Source organism: Micromesistius poutassou, assembly GCF_964030765.1.
Source record: "Micromesistius poutassou genome assembly, chromosome: 16".
Classification (NCBI taxonomy): domain Eukaryota; kingdom Metazoa; phylum Chordata; class Actinopteri; order Gadiformes; family Gadidae; genus Micromesistius; species Micromesistius poutassou.
In genome coordinates this window covers 4015677-4035473 of record NC_140286.1, presented here as the reverse complement: position 1 = coordinate 4035473, position 19797 = coordinate 4015677, and the positions used below count along the sequence as shown (strand labels likewise).

Below are 19797 nucleotides of genomic sequence, written 5' to 3'. Positions count from 1 at the left end.
ACCCCTCCTCCCCTACCACCCTCTATGATACAGCTCTGTATTCAGCGCACAGAGGAGGAGAGGCTAAAAATAAAATTAAATCAACAACATGAATTATACATGTTTTTTTTTCCATTTGCTCCTACCGCGGCTATGCTACGTGGCTGAGGCATTGCAGGGTTTAATTACAGAGAGAGACACACACACAATCACGCTCGCAGTAAACACAGTGCTTGCTAATTAAATGTGGGCTGACCGACATAAAATCTAAAATCAAAACAGCAGAAAACAGAATGAGCTGTGAATGGATGTCGGGGTGTTACATGTGGTCAATATGGAGTTAGCAAATTTGTCATCCTAATGTATCATGTGTCGTTTTTGAGCACTAACGTTTAATGCTTTTGGCTACATCTAATTTTACACTCCAATCTCTTGCAAGAGTGTGTGTGCATACACACGCACTCACACGCATACATTCTTTATCCTTATACATCGCACGCCCTCTGTGAGTAACCAGATAAACCATAGCTATGCCAACCCAGGCGAACACCACTTTCCCTGTGAGTGCAAAGATGATAATACTTTCCGCTGTGGCTTTCCGCAGGATATCATTAAAATGGTAAATGGTCTACTACTACTACTCCTTCAACTACTACTGCAGTGCCTAGCGTAAAGTCACAGTTCGACTTTTATGAATTTATGAAAGGTCTTCACCTACACACCGAGTTGTACGCTATGTCCTTTGGGTATAACGACATCCAGCTACCATGGTAGCAGACAGTGTGGAGAGATGAATCAAACGGCCCTCAGTGGAAATCTTTTGAAACCGCTCACAAAGCATTATTCAGGACATAGTGGGCGATGGAATGTTTGGTGTTCAGAAAGATTTCTTCTGGGTACAGTGTAGTATTTACTACTGTTGCTGGATTGTTTGTGTTACCATAGGGTGTGAGTGTGACAGTACGTTCTGAGACATAATGAATGACTCGATCAGAGTGTTAATTAGGCCACAGTCTAAGGGAAGAAGGCTTTTACATTTTGGGCTCCCTCACCATGGAACAGATTTCAGATACATTTTACATGATGGGAAACTTCAATCATTCAAAAGTTGAAAACGTGGAAAATGTTTTTTAAACTTGAATCTTCCGGTTTCGGTTATACGTTTGAACAGTGTTTGAAATGTGAATGCTGCTTATTTTTAACCTGATCTCTCTTGCAAAACAGATTTTTAATCTCAAGATACCAACAGTGGTTCAACAAAAGTTAAACAAATAGATAAAAATGAGAGGAAGATAAGGATAAATAAAAATAAGATGCTAGGAGATTACCAGTATCTGTCTTAGTGTTTTCTGAGTGTGTGTAATTGGTACAAGCAAATGTTTATCTTCAAACAAAGAAAATATGCCTCACTTTGTATTGAGTTTCCATTCTTAATCCTCTGCTGTACTCTTGGCTCTCACTCAAAGGCAGAAGAGGTTATAGCTAGCTTAATTGCAAAAATTGACAAATAATAAATGCAATATTGACTTTCTTGAGTATCTTAAATTGTTCTTCCCATAGCTAGCATTAAGTTCTGATTCAAAATACAAAGAAATAATGTGATTCTTGCTGAATTACACACATGATCACTGCGGTAATAGCGCAGTTAATCCAAACTCATTCAATATTTAGCACACATAGCATGGAGGGGGTCAGTTAACTAAATAGACATTTCTCCACTGTTGCTATTCCGGGCCCAGAAAGCCTTTTGCAACAGCCATTACAAGCTACCAACTCTGCTAGCACACTAGCACTAGCTACAGTAGCGCTTTACATAATGCATTAGCCTGACCGTAAAAGGGCTTTTCTCAGTGGAAGGGGCATCATTAAAGATGCCCTCCTACCGAGCAGCGTAAAACAGAGCATTTCAACACACTCTCCCCGCTTCCTTCCTCAGATGGGTTCTCAAGTTCCTCTTTATGCCTGGCAACTCAAGCAGGTAAAGGTTAGCACAGGGAACAATGAATAGAGCGAACAACCAGGATGTTAAAACTCGCTATATGAGCATATATATGTATAAATAATGTAGCCTATATTCAAGGTAATGATCACCTAGCATTTTTTTTGAATGTGGATAATTGATCTAGTTGTTTTTCACAAGGTTTCATAGAAGATAATCCACCATGTCAGGAGCCACCTGCAGGCTATAGTCACGGTTATGACATCCCAGATGGGTCGCTGCCACGACCTGTCAACCGGGATGCCCGCGCAGCGCCGCGCCCGACCGCCGCTACCACATTAGCATGCTAGGTGCACCGAAGATCCAATATTTCAATTTGAAGAGTTGTCATTCACACTGCGGCATCATGGTGAGCTGGGTCTGTTTGACACGGGGACCATGGCAATGACAAGAGGGTTTCTCAAAGGACCCCTCGCTGTATTCATGATCGGTGATTGGGCTGTCCGACACCGGGAGTAAGATTTGCGGTGGCATCTAAAATTGGGTGCTATTCCCCTTTAGCCAATGAAAAATGTATGCCAACCTCGCCCCGGAGATTTTGTGGCATTGGCCCCCTCTCTCTCTTTCTCTCTCTCTCTCTCTGTTTATCTCTCTCTCTCTCTCTCTCGTGCGCTCTCTCGCTCTCTTTCTCTCTCTCTCTCTCTCTCTCTCTCTCTGTCCATCTCCCTCGTTCCCTCTCACGTACAGACCATCTCTCCGTCTCTCACTCTTCTTCTCGGGCGGTGCTATAAATAGGGCGGAGTGCTTCTGTCTCTCATAGTTTGCGTGTCAGTGGCTCTCGGTGACTGCTGAAGAATGTTCTCTGTGTGCATTAAACCTCTTCTCTCCATCTCCATGTTATCCCTCCTCTTCTCCACCCACCCTTCTCCTCACCCTGCCTCTCCTCTCTTCTTTTGCCCTCTCCTCACCTTCCGTATCTCTTCCTGTCCTTCTCCCATCTCCCCCCCCCCCCCCAATTCACTGTTTTATCTGTCACTCACCCCCCTGTGTCCTGTGTCTTCCCTCTCTCGCTCCATCCATCCATCCATCCCTCAATCCATCCATCCATCCCTCCGCCCATCCATCCATCCCTCCGCCCATCCATCCATCCCTCCACCCGTCCGTTCTGTCATTTATTGACTCGCTACGTTATCGTTTATTGTCTTTGTCGAGGGGTATTGTATGGTGAAGAGGTAAAGATATCAACATGGCGTGGCAAGCCTGTCATGTAGTGTATATGAATTATGATGGAAAGACACGCCCCTCAAGTGATCAAACAGGCCTTTAAACCCCCTGTCGACACGTGGCATGTGGGAGAGAATGATCCCATACCCTAAATAAATATGTGCATTTACTTCTAAGTTATTGCCTCCACTTAACTAGAATGGTGTTTTAAAGTCATAAGCAAAATCGAGATGCATTGGAATGGAATTAAATTTATGGTAATACATTTTCACATCCAGCCTTCTCTATTGGCGCACTCTCTACCCAATATCAGTCTCTTGTTCCTACTTCACCTCTCCGTCCTCTCTTTTCTCCTTTTCTCCTTTATTCAATCATATTTTAATTGTATTCTGCCTGCTCGCTCTTTCTCTGCTCTTTTTCTTTCATCTTATTTCTACCTCTTTTAATCAATGCTTGATTTGAAATATGCGCCGAAGTCCTGCAGGGAACCATTGGCCTGTTAGAACCGTGAAACACTCACCATGGCCAATCTATAGGAGTTTAATAAGGTAATGTGTTCTGTATATTTTACAGGCAAGCTGGGGGGAGAGAAAAATGTACATGGCCTACTTCCAGTGCAATACAACATCAGGATTTATTATCATGATTGATGGGAAAGGTTATTGATCGCTGGATAATCACTGAAGCATATCCCTGATGTTACTGATATCAACCGAGAAGAGGCTGGCGTTACCGATCCAGGTCGAAGCCTGAGTTATACTCCTGCGCCCAATAGACGGTGTACATGCAGTATGGTAGGTGGTCGGCCACACCGGTGCCTGTCTTTTCATGGTTCTGCGTCGGCGATTCTGTGCAAATCCAGTGATATCGGGTGATCTTTATAATGTGAAGACGATGTGTCTTTAAAATGAATACATCTCCAAACATCCTCATCTCAAGTCCTCTACGATCTGCCGCACGTCAGTTGAAATTAACCGGAAAGTGTAGCAGGAGAGATAAGGCGAGATGAGGTCTGTCCCCTGATGTCTTACATCTTTGGAGAGGAGCAGAGGAGCTCCGATGCTGGTCTCTGTGGGCTACTCCAGGTGAGCGACCCGCTGCAGACCTCTTGATGTTATTCAAGGGTAAATCTTGCTTTGGCTGAACCTGGGTCTGTACTAAGGGCAGAAATGAACGGGCGCTCGGGGCATTTTACCCCTGACAAAATGTCATTGCCCTGGAAATTGGCAAGACGAGAGCTTTCAAATCCGTCCATAAAATGGAAAGTTAACTTCTGTGTGTTACTGTGTTTGCAAAGCCAGTCCAGATTCTTTTTTATAGGAGCATTGAATATTGGTCAGTCATGCAATTTAGAAAAGATTGGTGTTTCCCAATATTTTATAAAATTGCCCTGGAAATGATCCAAAAGGCTCCCAAATCCTATAACATGGGGCACATGAACCTCTCGTTTACTTACCTGGTCTGCACAGAGCAACAAAGGAACAATGTACACCGACTATGCATCTGTGAAGCATCAACATTAGAATATCATTGGTTTACAATCAGGGACCTGAATTTGGCTCCACCGGTCTAACAGCAATCAGAACAGATGCCACATTCCCGGTGTAGAGTGAAAGCGATGGCCAGCCCGTGTTAATTACGTGAATATTGAATATAACAAGCCCTGAATGCAAGTGACGGCAGCATGTCAGCCCCGTTGTTAGCCATGTTGTAAGCCATGTTGTTAGCCATGTTGTAAGCCATGTTAACAACCTTGGACGGTTTATCACCTTCAGCTAGTTTGTTATTCATCTGATTCACATCGATGCTGCTGGCATATTTAAACATGCATAAAACATGAAACAGCGCATTGCTGTAGAGAAGATTCATATAATGACATACATTTACTATTCCATAGCATTCATATGTCATTTGGCAGGTGGTGCCTACTTCAGATACATCTCAAATGTTATCCATGAGAAGGTGGATGTGAGACATCGTGCTCAGGGGTGCCTACAGGTAGGCTCTGGGGATACTGGGGATCGAACCCAGTAGCTTACGGCTGGGAGTGGAACGCCCTAGCCGTACACATCCTGTCCCCAAGTCAAATGAGGTCTGTGTCTCTGGTTCAGGATTCCACAAGCCCAACTATGGTTATTCTCAGTGTATAATTTGAAATTTCAATGTCAGCAACACGTCCCTCACTGGTCCACTACATGTGGTGGCTCTCCACTCCACAGAAGACAAAGTCTTCTGTGGAGTGGAGAGCATTTTTCCGGTTGATCTGCCTCGATTGATGGAAACAACAAGCTGCAAATTCTTGATTCAATTTTCCATTTTTAACTGGTTTTCCCACGTGTATGGTTTCAACGCACAGTTTCCTCCTTTTCTTCCTCTGCCTGACATCAAAGATGATTAAAATACCTCAATCTCCTCACATCCCCTGGTGGATTGACCAAAAAAGAGCAAACAACGTTCTCGCTGAATGTCGTATTCATAAAGTTCAATCTATATTCACCGCCGGGGCTCGCAGTGCGCTAATGATTTTCCCCACCACTCCAGAGATCGGAGAGTAACGTAATCGCTAACTCGTACCGTCGCTTTATTCTTTGTTATTACCTCTCTCTCTCTCTCTCTCTCTCTCTCTCTCTCTCTCTCTCTCTCTCTCTCTCTCTCTCTCTCTTGCTTTCTATCTGCTTCTCACTCTCTCTCCCTCTCCCTCTCTCGCTCTCTTGTTTAAAATGCAGAGCTGGTATTGCGTTGTGGGGGGGCATCTTGTGGAAAGACAGCGAAAGGTATGCGGTATGCAAAATAAGTGAACTGCAATCCTATTACGAGTTTAACTTTTGGCCCCCTTTTTTAAGGAACCGAAACAAACTGTAATCAGAGATCCGAATCCCCATCGCTCAAAACCTAGCGGGACAGGAATCATCCCCACCTCGTTAGACTTATCGACATGTGCACTGAACAGATGTCTATCTGTCACGCTACAGGTACACACACACACAAACACACACACAAACACACACACATAAACACACCACAAGCAAAGACATCAGGGTACCGCAGCCTGTGAGTCTCCTATTGCTGCAGGAGAGTGAAGGTGGGGAGGAGGTGTAGGGGGGAGGGAGGAGAGGGGAGGAGGTGGGGAGGAGGAGGGGAATGGAGATAGGGAAGAGGAGGAGAGAGGAGGTGGGGAGGAGGAGGAGAAAAGAGAAGGAGGTGAGGAGGGAGAGGGGATAGAGAGGGAAAGGGGGAGGTCGGGCTGAGCATTTGGTCGAATGGCTGGGCTTGCTCCAAAAGGATGCAAAACAAAGATGCTACAAGATCCGATCTGTGAATGTACAAATAGAAAATACTTTGTCATTTGTCAGTTTTTTCATTTGTCAGTCCGTCAATAATATTTTTAAGTAAGATATGATCATTTTGCTTCAGACACTAACTCTATTCCCAACCGCACAGACACCAAAGAGATTCCTCCTGCAAATGGATATTTCACCAATCAATATGAACAACTACCTCTGATTATTCAGCAGATTCTCAAATTACATTCCCAGCATGGATGTTCCTGTAATCTACCGCGACGCCCTGAATCGTACATCTCGTTTGAGCTCAGACGTTAGCAGTGCTAAATCCCCCGTCACACAGTTGATCAAAAAGTCCCAGTGAAAGCTAGAGCGGAGGCAGTGCAGAACGATGGCAGTTGGCGGTCGGCTTGGCCTTCGAGCAAGACCGTGTCTGGACTAGTGCCTCAAAATCCTTATCTTCTAGCAGGGTGGTGGTGGTGGTGTAAGTGGTGGTGGTGGGGGTGGTGTCACCCAGCAAACTGCTGAGTGGGCTGCTACGACAAAGAGCGAATCAGGACCAACACAGGGAGGGCTTTAGGACCAGACAATAGTCAGACCTCACTGGCCAGACAACGTTTCCCACCGTGCACTGGAACACACACATAGGCATTGGACACACATACACATGCACACATACACGTACACACACACCCTCACACACACACACACACACACACACACACACACGCACAAACACAAACAAATTAACTCAATTTATGCATTTTAATCGACGAGCTGATGCCGAATCCAATTCAGTTTATCCTAGATACAATCTCATTGCTCATATTGCTTACAGTGCCAAAACACCTTTAAAATATCACACACTTATATATCCAGACATATCAATACAACAATGTCACTAATAGAATTTCTAGAACCTTTAAAAGTCAATAGGGAATGTTTGTGACCATGTAATTACGCCTTGAAATATAAAAATGACAATGTAGCAAGGGCCCTTCAGTTTGAATTGCGTCTCAATATTAAATAGGATGTATATGATATGATAGGACACCAGAGCAAAACAATCTGTCTGCCAAATCACTACATCATATTGTGGGTCATGTGTCCCCACACACTATCACCATATGTGCTGTATGACACAACACAATACACATATCACCGGCATCACGATACACCCTGCAAGCAAATTGCGCCTCGTAGCGACCCGGGTTCGATTCCCACCTGTTGTCCTACGGTACGTGTCCTTCCCTCTTTCTTTCACCCCATTGTCTTGTCTTTCTTCACTGTCCAGTCCATAAAGGCCCCTGAAACTATATGTAAGGAAAAAATAAAATCATAATGTCATCATAATGGTCTGTCGGTAAGGAGGTGCTGTCGTCGCCCCCTATTCGGGACAAAACACGAGCCGCGGCCAATTAGGGTGAAGCGGCCCTCTGCACTTCCAGAATCTTTGTAACCGTTGGAAGTCTGGGATGCAGTCACCATGACAGCAAAGAACGTGCTCTGGTTATTGCTAACAAGATCTCTGCCCTTGATTGGGGGCAAGAGTCAAAAGAATGCCGAAACCTCACCTTGACTGACAAGACACACGCGCACACACACATATTGAAAATCATGCAAAATAACAATATTGACCATCACTGCTGATGACACGCAAATCTATGTATCGCTATCACCAAATGACTATGAGTCCATAGATCTCTTGTGCCAGTGCATTGAGCAAGTCAAAGACTGGATGTGCCAAAATTTCCTTCAACTAAATGAGGACAAAACCGAGATATTTGTATTTGGTGCTAAAACCGAAAGGCTTAAAGTTACCCAACACCTTCACTCTCTGTCCCTGAAAACCTCAATCAAAGCCAGAAATCTAGGGGTTATCATGGATTCAGATTTACATTTCGACAGTCACATCAAATCAGTAATAAAATCTGCATATTATCACCTTAAAAACGTAGCAAGACTTAGAGGGCTCATGACTATCGAAGACAAAAACTTGTACATGCCTTTATCACTAGCAAGCTTGATTACTGCAATGATCTCCTTACAGGGTCTCCCAAAAAAAACTCTAAGGCAACTACTGCTGCTGCTAGAGTTCTAACAAAGACCAAATTCTTAAATCGTTACATTGGCTCCCTGTATGTCAGATAATTGATTTTAAAATCATGTTGCTAACCCATAAATCCCTACATGGTTTAGGGCCAAAATATTTAACTGATATGCTTCCACTACATAAGTCTTCTAGGCCACTAAGATCCTCTGAGACCAATCTGTTAATTATCTATATTATTTATCAATAAACTCCCTGAGGATTTAAGACTTGCCCCAACTCTGACAGCTTTTAAAACAAGACTGAAGACTTTTATGTTTGCTTTAGCTTTCTGCTAAATCTTAAATCTACAATGCTTCTATTTTTTATTTTATTAGTAACTATTTTATTAGTAACTTTATTTTCTCACTTTCTAAAATGCATTTTTTTTTTTTTACTTTGCCTTTCTAAAATGTTTTTTTTTTAACTTTGCCTTCATTTTCTATCTATTTTACTTTTTACTTATCTATTATTTTCTTTTATTGTATGACAATGTTTATATGTGAAGCACTTTGAGTCTGCCTTGTGTATGAAAAGTGCTATATAAATAAAGTTGCCTTGCCTTGCCTTGCCTTGCGTATGATGTGTGGGTCGACCACGGTTCTCTTGGCAACCACAACCACATGACAACATCCTGCTCTGCGGGAAGATGGATGGTGCAAGATTGGGAGGTTTCTCAGGGGGAGACTGTGGAAGGGTGGGGGTGTGGGTTGGGGGTATAGGTGAGTGCAGGGGGGGGGATTCCTCTGTGAAGCGGATGATGGGAGAAATACAGTGGGGGGTGGGGGAGGGGATTGAACTGTTGCCTTAGAGCCGAGATCAAAGATTACACTTTCCCTCACTTCAACTTTCACTTTCACTGCTCCTGTTGGGTATACGGGCGCGTTGATCGGTGATACGTCAGAAAATACATCCCCGCTGTTCTTGGGCTCAGCTGGTTCATTCCCCACAGAGCCCACTTCTGAGTGACTCAGGGGCGAGTCGCCACAAATAACCTCATGTGCCTTCTTGCGCCATTATGCATTCATTAGGTGTCACCGGAATGCTGCATAGATTGGGGCGACATTAGCTCGAGAGGTAAAGTGGGTTGGCTGGTAACCACAAGGTTGCTGGTTTGATCCCCAGCTCCTCCTAGCTGAGTGTCGTGGTGTCCCTGAGCAAGACGCCTAACCCTAATTGGTCCTGACGAGCTGGCTGTGGCCCTGCGTGGTTGACTCCGCCGTTGGTGTTTGGGTGAATGTCAGTCAACACTGTAAAGCACTTTGGATAAAAGCTCTATATAAAAGAGGACCATTTACATTTGGCCACTTCTGCGTTGCATTTCTCCCATTCCACAATGGCGGCATTCTGGTTTCGGTTGGGAAGGCAAGAAAGGAGGCAGATACATGTTGTAGAGCGAGTTTGATTTAATATCTCCGCTCATCAACATGATCAGGAAGGTTTTAAAAGCCCTTTGCAGCAGAGTCAGAGTGGGGTGCCACATAAGTCCCTGTGAGTCACAAGCGTTTCTCGCTCTCTCGCTCCATGTCTCTCGCTTCACTCTCTCTCACTTGATACCCAATCACTGAACTTGCAATTTTTAAATCCTTCTTTTCTCATGCGGGAAAAAAAAAGGGGCCCCACCCAAAAGAAAAGAAAAACAACATGCAAACGGAAGTGTACTACTGGAATACATGTGGAATTTCACATCAATCCCACCAGAGCCCCAATTATTTTGGGGAAATAATGGTTCTGTGCTTAGCAACACGTGGTCGTGAACGTGTTGCACATGTCTGCTGAGTGCAGCCATCATGGAAGCCAGAGAAATACCCCAGTGTGGTGAAGGTGCACTCCACCAACCCAGAAAGGTCCAGACAAATCCAACAACATGGGGTTGAATTAACGTCTCTCTCTCTCTCTCTCTCTCTCTCCTCTTTAGGCCCGGAGTAGAGCCCACTCTATTACCTATTCATCTATCTATCCCTGTACCTCTACCCCCCTGTATCCCTGCCCCCTCCCCGTGTCCCTCCTCTCCTCCAGAAGCCACTCCACCCGGTCAGGGCCGCTGTAAGCGGGGAGCGCTGCTGCTTCACAGCCATGTATTATTGACAGGAGTCAGAGAGCCACAGAGTGCTGGTTTCACTGGGGGAGAGCCACCGGGAATTACGTCAAGTTTACCTGGAGAGAGAGTGTGTGTGTGTGTGTGTGTGTGTGTGTGTGTGTGTGTGTGTGTGTGTGTGTGTGTGTGTGTGTGTCATCATCTCTGCCCTTCCTCTGTCCATCTCCTTCTGTTTCTATGGCCATTTCTCTGTGTCTGTCTACATGTCACTCTGAGTCTGTGTGTCAATCTTTCTCTCTATTGGCCACTCCCTTGCTCTTTACTTTCTCTGTGTCTACCTTTCTCGCTCCTAACCTCCTCGTCTACCTCTCTCTCTCTCTCTCTCTCTCTCTCTCTCTCTCTCTCTCTCAATAAGTGGGGAAACAGACGCAATATCAATCAATATTAGAAGTTGGGGTCGCAAGGATTTTCTTACAAATAAAGTCTGCGAACCAAAGGCCCAGGTTACATAGAAAACTCACTATCTCTGGGTGAAATACGTCTCTTTTGGATCTTCTGAATATGAAATTATATCATTTCATGTTATTTAAAAATATAGTTTTCTCTATCGTAATCTGTGTACACTAAAGATAAAGAAGCAAATATTAGAGGCAAACTTTTGAAGCAATTGAATTAGCTTAACGGTGCACAATGAGAAAATGACCAGGACTTGCAACTGTTGAAAAACAAGTTTCCAGTATTTGATGCAGTCGATCGCCTCTGGGATGATGTATATAAATATATATTTATACATATATAAATAGTTCCACCACTTTCTGATCTGTTCACTGAACACACGGTGTGCTGCTAATGTGCTAGCGCACCGCTAATGTGTTAGCATACAGGGATCACAGTGTAAATATGCTAATGCTCTTGTGATAGCGCCTCGGAGCAGAAAAAGACAAACAGCTTTTTCTGTGGCAAAATGTTAATGCATTGTGATTTGAATGGTTAAGATGACATCTGAAAAGGGACTTTACCTGGCATTCGAATTCTCCTTTAATAAATGAAAATATGTATTCTCTGGTTTCACTGGTTTAGAGAAGACATGGACAACAGTCCCTTTTTCCATTGGTTCTATTGGGTTGAGTTAATTACAAGCCGATCAAGTCAATTTAGTCATTAATTGGGTCTTCCGGCTCAGTGGAATTTCCTCTTGGACCGGGAGGAGTCATGGAGGCAACAATTTCATCTAGTGCTATTTTCTACCTAATCGGATGTGAATAAACAAGGAGACAGCGCGATCCGCATTTGGGGATTGTTTGGGTGAAGGGGGACTGGATACCTGGCAACCCTGGCAAACAACAACAAAATTCATAAAATTGCCGTGTTGGATGAATACCCACAGGCGACAGATCCGTAGGCTGTCTACTTCAGGGGGCCAGGGCCCCTTGGCTTTCTCCGTCAGAATCACCCCTTACATCAATGAAAGACAGCTAGTGTCTATGGACAGCAAGCACCATGCCCTGCTCGCCCAAGGAGGAGGGAATATATGATTACATTAAATTAGACATTAGTCATTAACTACTTGCCAGATACACAGCCAGTATGAGTAATTCAGCATGAACCAACCCCGACGTGTTGCCAGGTCACAGAGCAGCACCAGGGGCCGTTCACATAGCCTACGCAACAACACGCTCCTGCAAGATCCGTCAGTGCAATGCTGTTGCTTGTTGTGGGGGAAAATAAAACACAATCCAGTGAGATCGCATGCAGAATAGAAACGCGTTGATCTGATGAATGAGATTGATTCTAACGAAACACAAAAGCAACCAGGTTGGGGACTCTTATTATTATAAGCATGGTTCGCTTAAGTGGACCGGCCGTCAGATGATCAGGCGTTTAAGATGCATCAGACGGAGCTCTGGCCGTCGGCTCGCACCATCAACACCTCATGCATACCTCCAATAACGGGCCATATCGCCTCCATTCAAAGACTATTAAAAGGACGGTTTGGCCATCGATAAGCCGCTGTCGACCACATTCATAATCTTACACTTATATCACTGAAATTAGGTCAAACGGAGAATGCAATTCTCCCATCCACCCCACCCCCCACCCCTCCTCCTCCCCCCTCGCCTCTCCCCTCCCCTCCTCCTTCGGATGGAGCATCCAGCTGAAATGATGAGGCTCCATGTTCAGTTTACAATCAATGCAGCCTCGCTACCACCACAGCCCCCTTTCAGCGGACAAACAAAAACACAATTCATAATCTCTCCCTCCGACACCGAAACATCTGGGGGAGAAAACGCTGCAGCAAATGAGGCAGGGACTACGGGATACACAAACAAACGTGATGTTCCATCTATAGTCATCCCGGATGGATGGTGGGCCAGCGGATGCAAATGAGTGACAGCTCACGGCGGAGTGAGCACATAGAGATGACATTGCGCCAGCAGCTTACTGTATAAAATATCCCCGTTCCTCTCGACTCCCCCGTCGAATCTGCGAATCCCGTATCATCAAAGCACGTTAGACAGGGACGCTCTCATTCCAACCTCCCCCTCCTCGAATAGTCGTCTGGAAGAAGTATTAAAAGGCTCGACGCATCGTCGCAAGTACGCGATGAGGGGGAGAGAAAACAGGGGGGGTAGCCGGCATCCGCCAATCCGCCGTAGGAGAGACGCGGCTCGGGATGGAACTGGAAGGAGCGGTCGGTGCAGGCAGTGCACTGCGCACAGGAGAAGGCTGGCGAAGCGGCAGCAGCAGTAGCAGCCACAGAGGTTCTCTCTCCTCCCTCCCTCCCTCCCTCACTCGCTCTCACTCTCTCTCCAACGCTCCCCTGATTCACAATCCAACATCCCCCATCCAGCCAGACGGACAGACGGCATGGGTACCACTCTCAGCCGCGCCCTCTTTCGGCGTCCAGAGTAACAACAGCACCGGATCCCGATTAACGACTGACGACCAATTGCCACGGATGGGAAGGAACTTGTCGTTTGTATGCCTGTGTGTTTATTGGGTGGCTACAATACATATTTACAATTCTAGCTTTTAATCAAAACACTTTTGACTCCGACATTCTGCAAGGTCTACTCTTCCGCCAGTGTGTGTGTGTGTGTGTGTGTGTGTGTGTGTGTGTGTGTGTGTGTGTGTGTGTGTGTGTGTGTGTGCGTGCATGCGTGCGTGCGTGTGTGTGTGTTGTGTCCATTCATTTGTTCACCCATCCATCCATCTATGCATCATCCGTATTCATCCATAATCCCACATGCATCGATCCACCGACTCATCCATTCATCCATCCATCATTCCTTCAGACATCAAAATTCTCCTCCATCCACACACACATCCATCCATCCATCCTAACCAAGGTTAATTAGGACGTAGCTTAGAACCACTAAGTAGGGTTCTTTAAGTTGTGATGATGGAAGCGACTGAAGTGTCCTGACATCATCCTGTCGTAAGCAACTTCCTGCTCATGTTCTTTGACGGGTTCTCAGGAGAATCGAGATCATTGCTGTCTTGATGTCAGCAGTTTACTTTCATTGAAAAAAGGCCTGATTTTGCAAGATCCTTTTTCTCTGTTTTTTGTTTGACTGTGTATTGGCATATTTTGTCTTGGTGTGATTTCGGTGTGATATTGAATGTCATTGAATTTCCTCACATATTTCTTTAATATTGTTTTGATTTGTATTTCAAATGTGTGAAACGTCATGAATTTTTGATGTAATTGAGCCATGCATTGATGTATATATCTGCTAACATGTCAAAAGAGTGTGAAACATCCGATTACAGGCTAATTGCATCATGAGGCTAATTACATTGTTCCATCAGTCCATGCATGAGTAATGTCATCATTTTTTAACATTCGGAAAACCAATCGAGGCCAGCTTCCACATGGTATTTGATGTGCCACGTTATTCTAGTAACGGTAACAAATCGTTTGGTCAGATGATCAAATCAGTGTCGCCCAAGTAGCGACTCCCTGGTAAAGCAGCACCTCCTAGTGGTGTAAAGTAGTACTGCACCCTGTTCCTATGCATTACCTCATCAAGAATCTTGTATCATCACTTCTGTTATGGAAATATTTTTTGGACCGCGCCCACAATTTTTTACTACTACCAACTAACTTCTCTTAAAATTCAAAACTATTTGAGGGTAGGATTTTTTTTGTAATAGTTATCTTCCGTGGAAGGAACTATAAACTCATCTGCTAAAAATGCGAAACTAAAAAACGTTTTCATTGAATTGAATCCAAATAATGTGAATTAGGTGATGTAGTAGAGGAAGGACCACGTCTCTCCCCTCTCATCCTTTGTGTGTCCCGACCAATCACAGCTCAGATACGAGTTTGCTGGATGCTTATTGGTTGCGAACGAGGAAGATGCGACCGCCATGGATACGAGGCTAGGGCCAGATTGATGATGTCTAGGTGATGTTTAAACACCTAGCCGTGTACCCTACTAAATAACCCAGCTGTCATTCGCTTGGGTTGCGTGTTGTCCATCGCAGCTGACGCGTCAAGATATATTTGGATTACTTTATCGGAACGATCATTTCTAGACCCTTTTTAAACCGTCTGCTGTGATTTCGGGCCCACGGTTACCGTTCCTACGAGTCACTCCCTCGGTAGTGGAGATGTAGCTTCAGCTTGTAACACCGGAGGAGCTGTCATAGTAGGTAAGGGCACACGCAGAACTAACCCACCAAATAGTATAATGCCGTAACTATCTAAAAAAGATTCAGTGTTTTTTTTTTTAGCGCGCAGGCGCAATTATCATCAAGAGGATTATGCATGCAACCTCTTGGAAAACCAAGAGCAGTGAAACGGTGACACAGAAAAATAAAATACAAAAATGTCAGAAGTCAACAATGCGTTTTTTGAGTAGAGCTTTACAGGGAATGGGAATAATGTCTGTGTGTGACAACAAGGTAAAGTGTGTTTTCTCGTGCAGGCCTACCTGCACATTCCTTTGTAGGCCTACCGCCAGTGGTTCTCCATTGTTACTAGTTCTCCCTGGTAATGGCAATTGCCCAGGGTTGTAAATGATTGGTATACGGATAATTAATCTTGTGATGTATTTTGTGTATTCTGGGATGTATTAGTCATTTTAAATCTTCTCTCTCTAGCCAAATACATCACACACGTCCCTGTACAGAATAAGACACAACAAACCTTTACTGCATGATTCAAATGTATGATTCAATATTTGAATATGTTGTTAAATTTGTGTGTTTTAAAGACCTACATGAGAGGGTCTTTCAGTGTTAAATAATCACCTCTTTAATATCCACTAGTGCCAAACTATACTGAAAACTATACATAAGAGCTTGTGATATTTTTCAGGCAGAATATGCAGGTGTGTATGTGTGTGTGTGTGTGTGTGTGTGTGTGTAGCACACACAGACCTAAATGTGAGGACGTTTCGGTGGTGGAACAGTGACCTCAAATTTCTACTGTCGGAGCTACTGAACACTATTGACGTGAGCTTGGTATATGTCGCTCACATTTTAAAAGTGTGTGCAGACCTACATGTGAGGACTTTTTGGTGGTCAGCGAGTGTTAAGGGAACCAGACCCGGCGTGCTAAATGAACCCAAGGTGAAACCCGAGGACCTTTTGGTAAAAACTCTGGGGGTGGGGTGCTGCACAGAAAGTAAGCAGGATGTATAACAGGCAGGAAGGGATGCATGGAAATTAAGAGGTCAGAAAGAGATTTACTTTACAGCGGACATAAGCAAAACCCCATTGTACTGATGCTATAAAACAAAATGTGAGTGTGGTTAAAGTCTGTGCACGCAGAGAAATTATAAAATATTAGAGGTTACAGTGTGAAGATAGTGGAACTTGACAAAAGGTCATTGTACGACCAATAAGCTCAACTAAAATCTTCCTCTCTTTGTCTTTGTCTCGCCCTCTTTGTTTTTCTCTCTCTTGCTCCCTTTCTCTGTCTTTGTCTCTTCCTCTCGGTCGCTTTCCCTCGGTTTTTCGTGTCCCTCTACTCTTCTTTGTCTTCTCTCTTTTGCCTCTGTTCCCTCCCCATCTGTCTCATTGTAACTAATTTTCTTTTTCTTTATCATCTCTCCATCTCTATCTCTATCTCTATCTATTTGTTAAAATATTCTTCTCTCACTTTGTCTCCTGTCCCTCTTGCTCTCCATGTATCCCTCTCTCTATTTCTCTACCTCTGTATCTCTCTCCCCCATCCCCATCCCTTTGTCTTTTCTCTTTCTCATTCTCTTCTCTCTCCCCCCTCTCCCCTCTCCTCTCCACTCCCTCTCTAACAATCTCTGCCCTTCCCCTGCCCTCTCTCCCCCTCTCTCCCCCCACATCACACGTCCAGCCACTGGCTGAGTACCGGAGGATGCTGGAGGGCTGAGGGATGGCAGAGGTCGAGGCTACGTACGCCGACTTCATCGCGTCGGGGCGCACAGGCCGGAGGAACGCCATGCACGACATCCTGCAGAGCCCCAGTGACCCGCAGGGCGGCCAGCTGCCCCTCAGCCTGTCCCTGTCCCAGCTGCATATACACACCGCGCGCAGAGGTGAGCGGGGGGTGGGGGGGGGGGAGACAGGAGCATGGGACGCTAAGCTAACACCAGAAGAGTATAGTTATCTTGCATGTCAGGTTGCTTTAAAGCTGCAATACGTATGTTTTACCGTTAGCGGCCTCTAGTGGCTAGAGTTGTAGCTACGGTTATAGCGATAGCAATTTCAGGCGGTTACCCCAGAATATAACGATTAATAAAGAAGATTTCCCTTGATGGAATGATTGGCACGTTTTATTGTTTATCTTATTTATTTAAGTATTAAGCAAGATATTGTTTAACAAGTTACTAGCTACAGTGGACAAGTTAAATAGCTTTAATTTACAAAACTTACAAAGCAAGACTTTTGCTATTCTAAATATATTTAAATATTTTGCTATTATTTATTTATTTCAATTCATTTGAAAGTTTAAATGCTTGTTGGATTTCATTACTTTTATTTCCTGTAAATAATAATTGATTATTGTAATGTAATGCTAAATGTCACCCCCACCCAATGTTCCCCCACCTCCTATTCTGCTAGATTACATCATTTTAAATCATTGTTGCATCTCCTCTTCCTCCTTGCCTTCCTCTCCCTCTCTCTCTCCCATTCCCTTCCTGTAGATGGAGGAGATGCTGAGGACAGCCAGGGGTCCTCAACGTCGGTCCAGAGAGAGATGGCCCAGAGGAACAGCTAACACACACCTCCCTCTCCACTGCTGTATGCATGGTGTGTGTGTGTGTGTGTGTGTGTGTGTGTGTGTGTGTGTGTGTGAGCGATGAAATGTGTGCGTGTGTGTGTGTGTGGGTGGGTGTGTGTGTTAGCATGGATGTGTGTGTGGATGTGTGGGAGGCAGTGAAAGGACTTGAGGCTAGCCTAGATGGGCAGTAAGGTTAGCCTAACCGCCCCTACCCATGTGCCCATGAGCAGGGCAGCAGGACCTAAATGTCACAGGATTTGAACTGCTGATAATCTCTGCTGGCTAGTGTAATGGAGAGCATTATGAGGATGTTTATTTCTGGAAGATTCTCTGAACTCCAGAGAAGGACCAGGGAGGTTCATGCAATGTTTGAACTCACTGACTGATTTTTCACCGATGCAACATGGATGAAGAGGAAGAAAACATGATTTTTGAGAGAGACAAATAGACAAATTCTCATTGCTTAATAATTATAATACACAAACACACACACTTATACTCAAAATAAACATCACACCCACCCACCAACACACACACACACACACACACACACACACACACACACACACACACACACACACACACACACAGTCAACTTCTCACACTCAAATATACCCCACAAATAATCACACCAAGCTTGTGGCAATTAAGTGCTTGAATGTACTGTTAATTATTCAACCATAATATGTATAGCGAGGCTTGTTCTGTAAAAGGCAGGACTGTAATAATACTGTTCCCCAACCGCAAGCATCATATCGTAGACGTAGGAGTCATTTAGCTACACCTCTTGTGTAACAATTAATCTATATTATGTGACACGAGCAAGCGATTGATTATCTTGAAGGGGCCATGGTTTAACTTTTAACTTAAAGACTGCAAGAGAGATTGCTTTTTAAGAATTACTTATTTTTTTATATATTATCAATCTTTCTCCAAAAGAGTATGTAGCAACGCAATACCCGGTTGAACTGAAAGACTTCCCTGGACCTGCCTGCGGTTGTGTCACATTAATAATAATAATAATAATATTAATAATAATAATTTGATGATTATGATGATAATGATGATGATTATAACTGATGATAATAGTATCTATGGATATCTTTTAGCGCACCTTTTCCCGGGGCACGTTACACTTTACAAAATAGAAAAAGGGGAAAATAACTAAATATCTTCAACATTTTTTTTATGTTGACGTCATTTGTCCCTGAATCTGCACAGCAAACGGCGGCCATTTTAAGTCTGTTGCCCTTTCCACTTTACGCTGAATACATGTAAAAACACAGTTTTCACCATGCATGCCATAATGACCATACTCTTAATATTATCCTCCTCCGTAACATTGGCCCCGGGTACTTGTTACACTTGTTGTTTCAATGTGTTTCAACCTTTGTGATTGGTTCACAAAAGCCTTGTTGAACCGCGAGTGTAACCGTATGGACATTTCTTTATGGATATTTCTGATGTACTGTGACATTTTTGCGCTTTCTTTCTTGCCTTAGAATTGACCGTCTTCCTTAAAAAGTGAAATTGTCACATGTAACACATTTTCTTTGTGTTAATAGTAAAAAATACATTTCAAATGTCAATTAAAATATTTCCGCTTTTGGACTTGTTGCTTATGTACTACACATTTAAGCTATTAACAATGATGCATGTACAAAATGACTGCATGTTTTTTTATCAATATGTCCTTGTGTTTGTCTGAGCTTTCCCGGGTTTCATTCACTTTTATATTTATTGTGTTAAAAAAATAAACATTGAATAAAAGGTGGAGGACTGTTAAAGGAGAATATTTGACCATTATTTTTCTACCTTTATACTATTTTTCCCACAGATGGCGCTGTGGAAGACTAAACCATGGACCGTTTCAAAAGGTCATCCGAATTATACAGAATAGGTTTAAATTAGCGAAGAATAACTCGGAACAGGTTGCCAAAGGAAATAATGTGTGTGTGTGTGTGTGTGTGTGTGTGTGTGTGTGTGTGTGTGTGTGTGTGTGTGTGTGTGTGCGTGCGTGCGTGCGTGCGTGTG

The 19797-nt window shown here is 44.0% G+C and overlaps 1 protein-coding gene across 1 annotated transcript; it reads left to right on the top strand.

Annotated features, from left to right (window-relative positions):
* Window positions 1-16914: 16914 nt before the first annotated feature.
* LOC311361255 (cAMP-dependent protein kinase inhibitor alpha-like) lies at window positions 16915-17760 on the top strand (the record flags this gene model as incomplete). The annotated part of the gene is made up of 2 exons (XM_084481439.1): window positions 16915-17077; window positions 17687-17760. 2 exons carry the CDS (start codon window positions 16915-16917, stop codon window positions 17758-17760), a joined length of 237 nt encoding a protein of 78 aa, XP_084337565.1.
* Between the last annotated feature and the right edge of the window lie 2037 nt (window positions 17761-19797).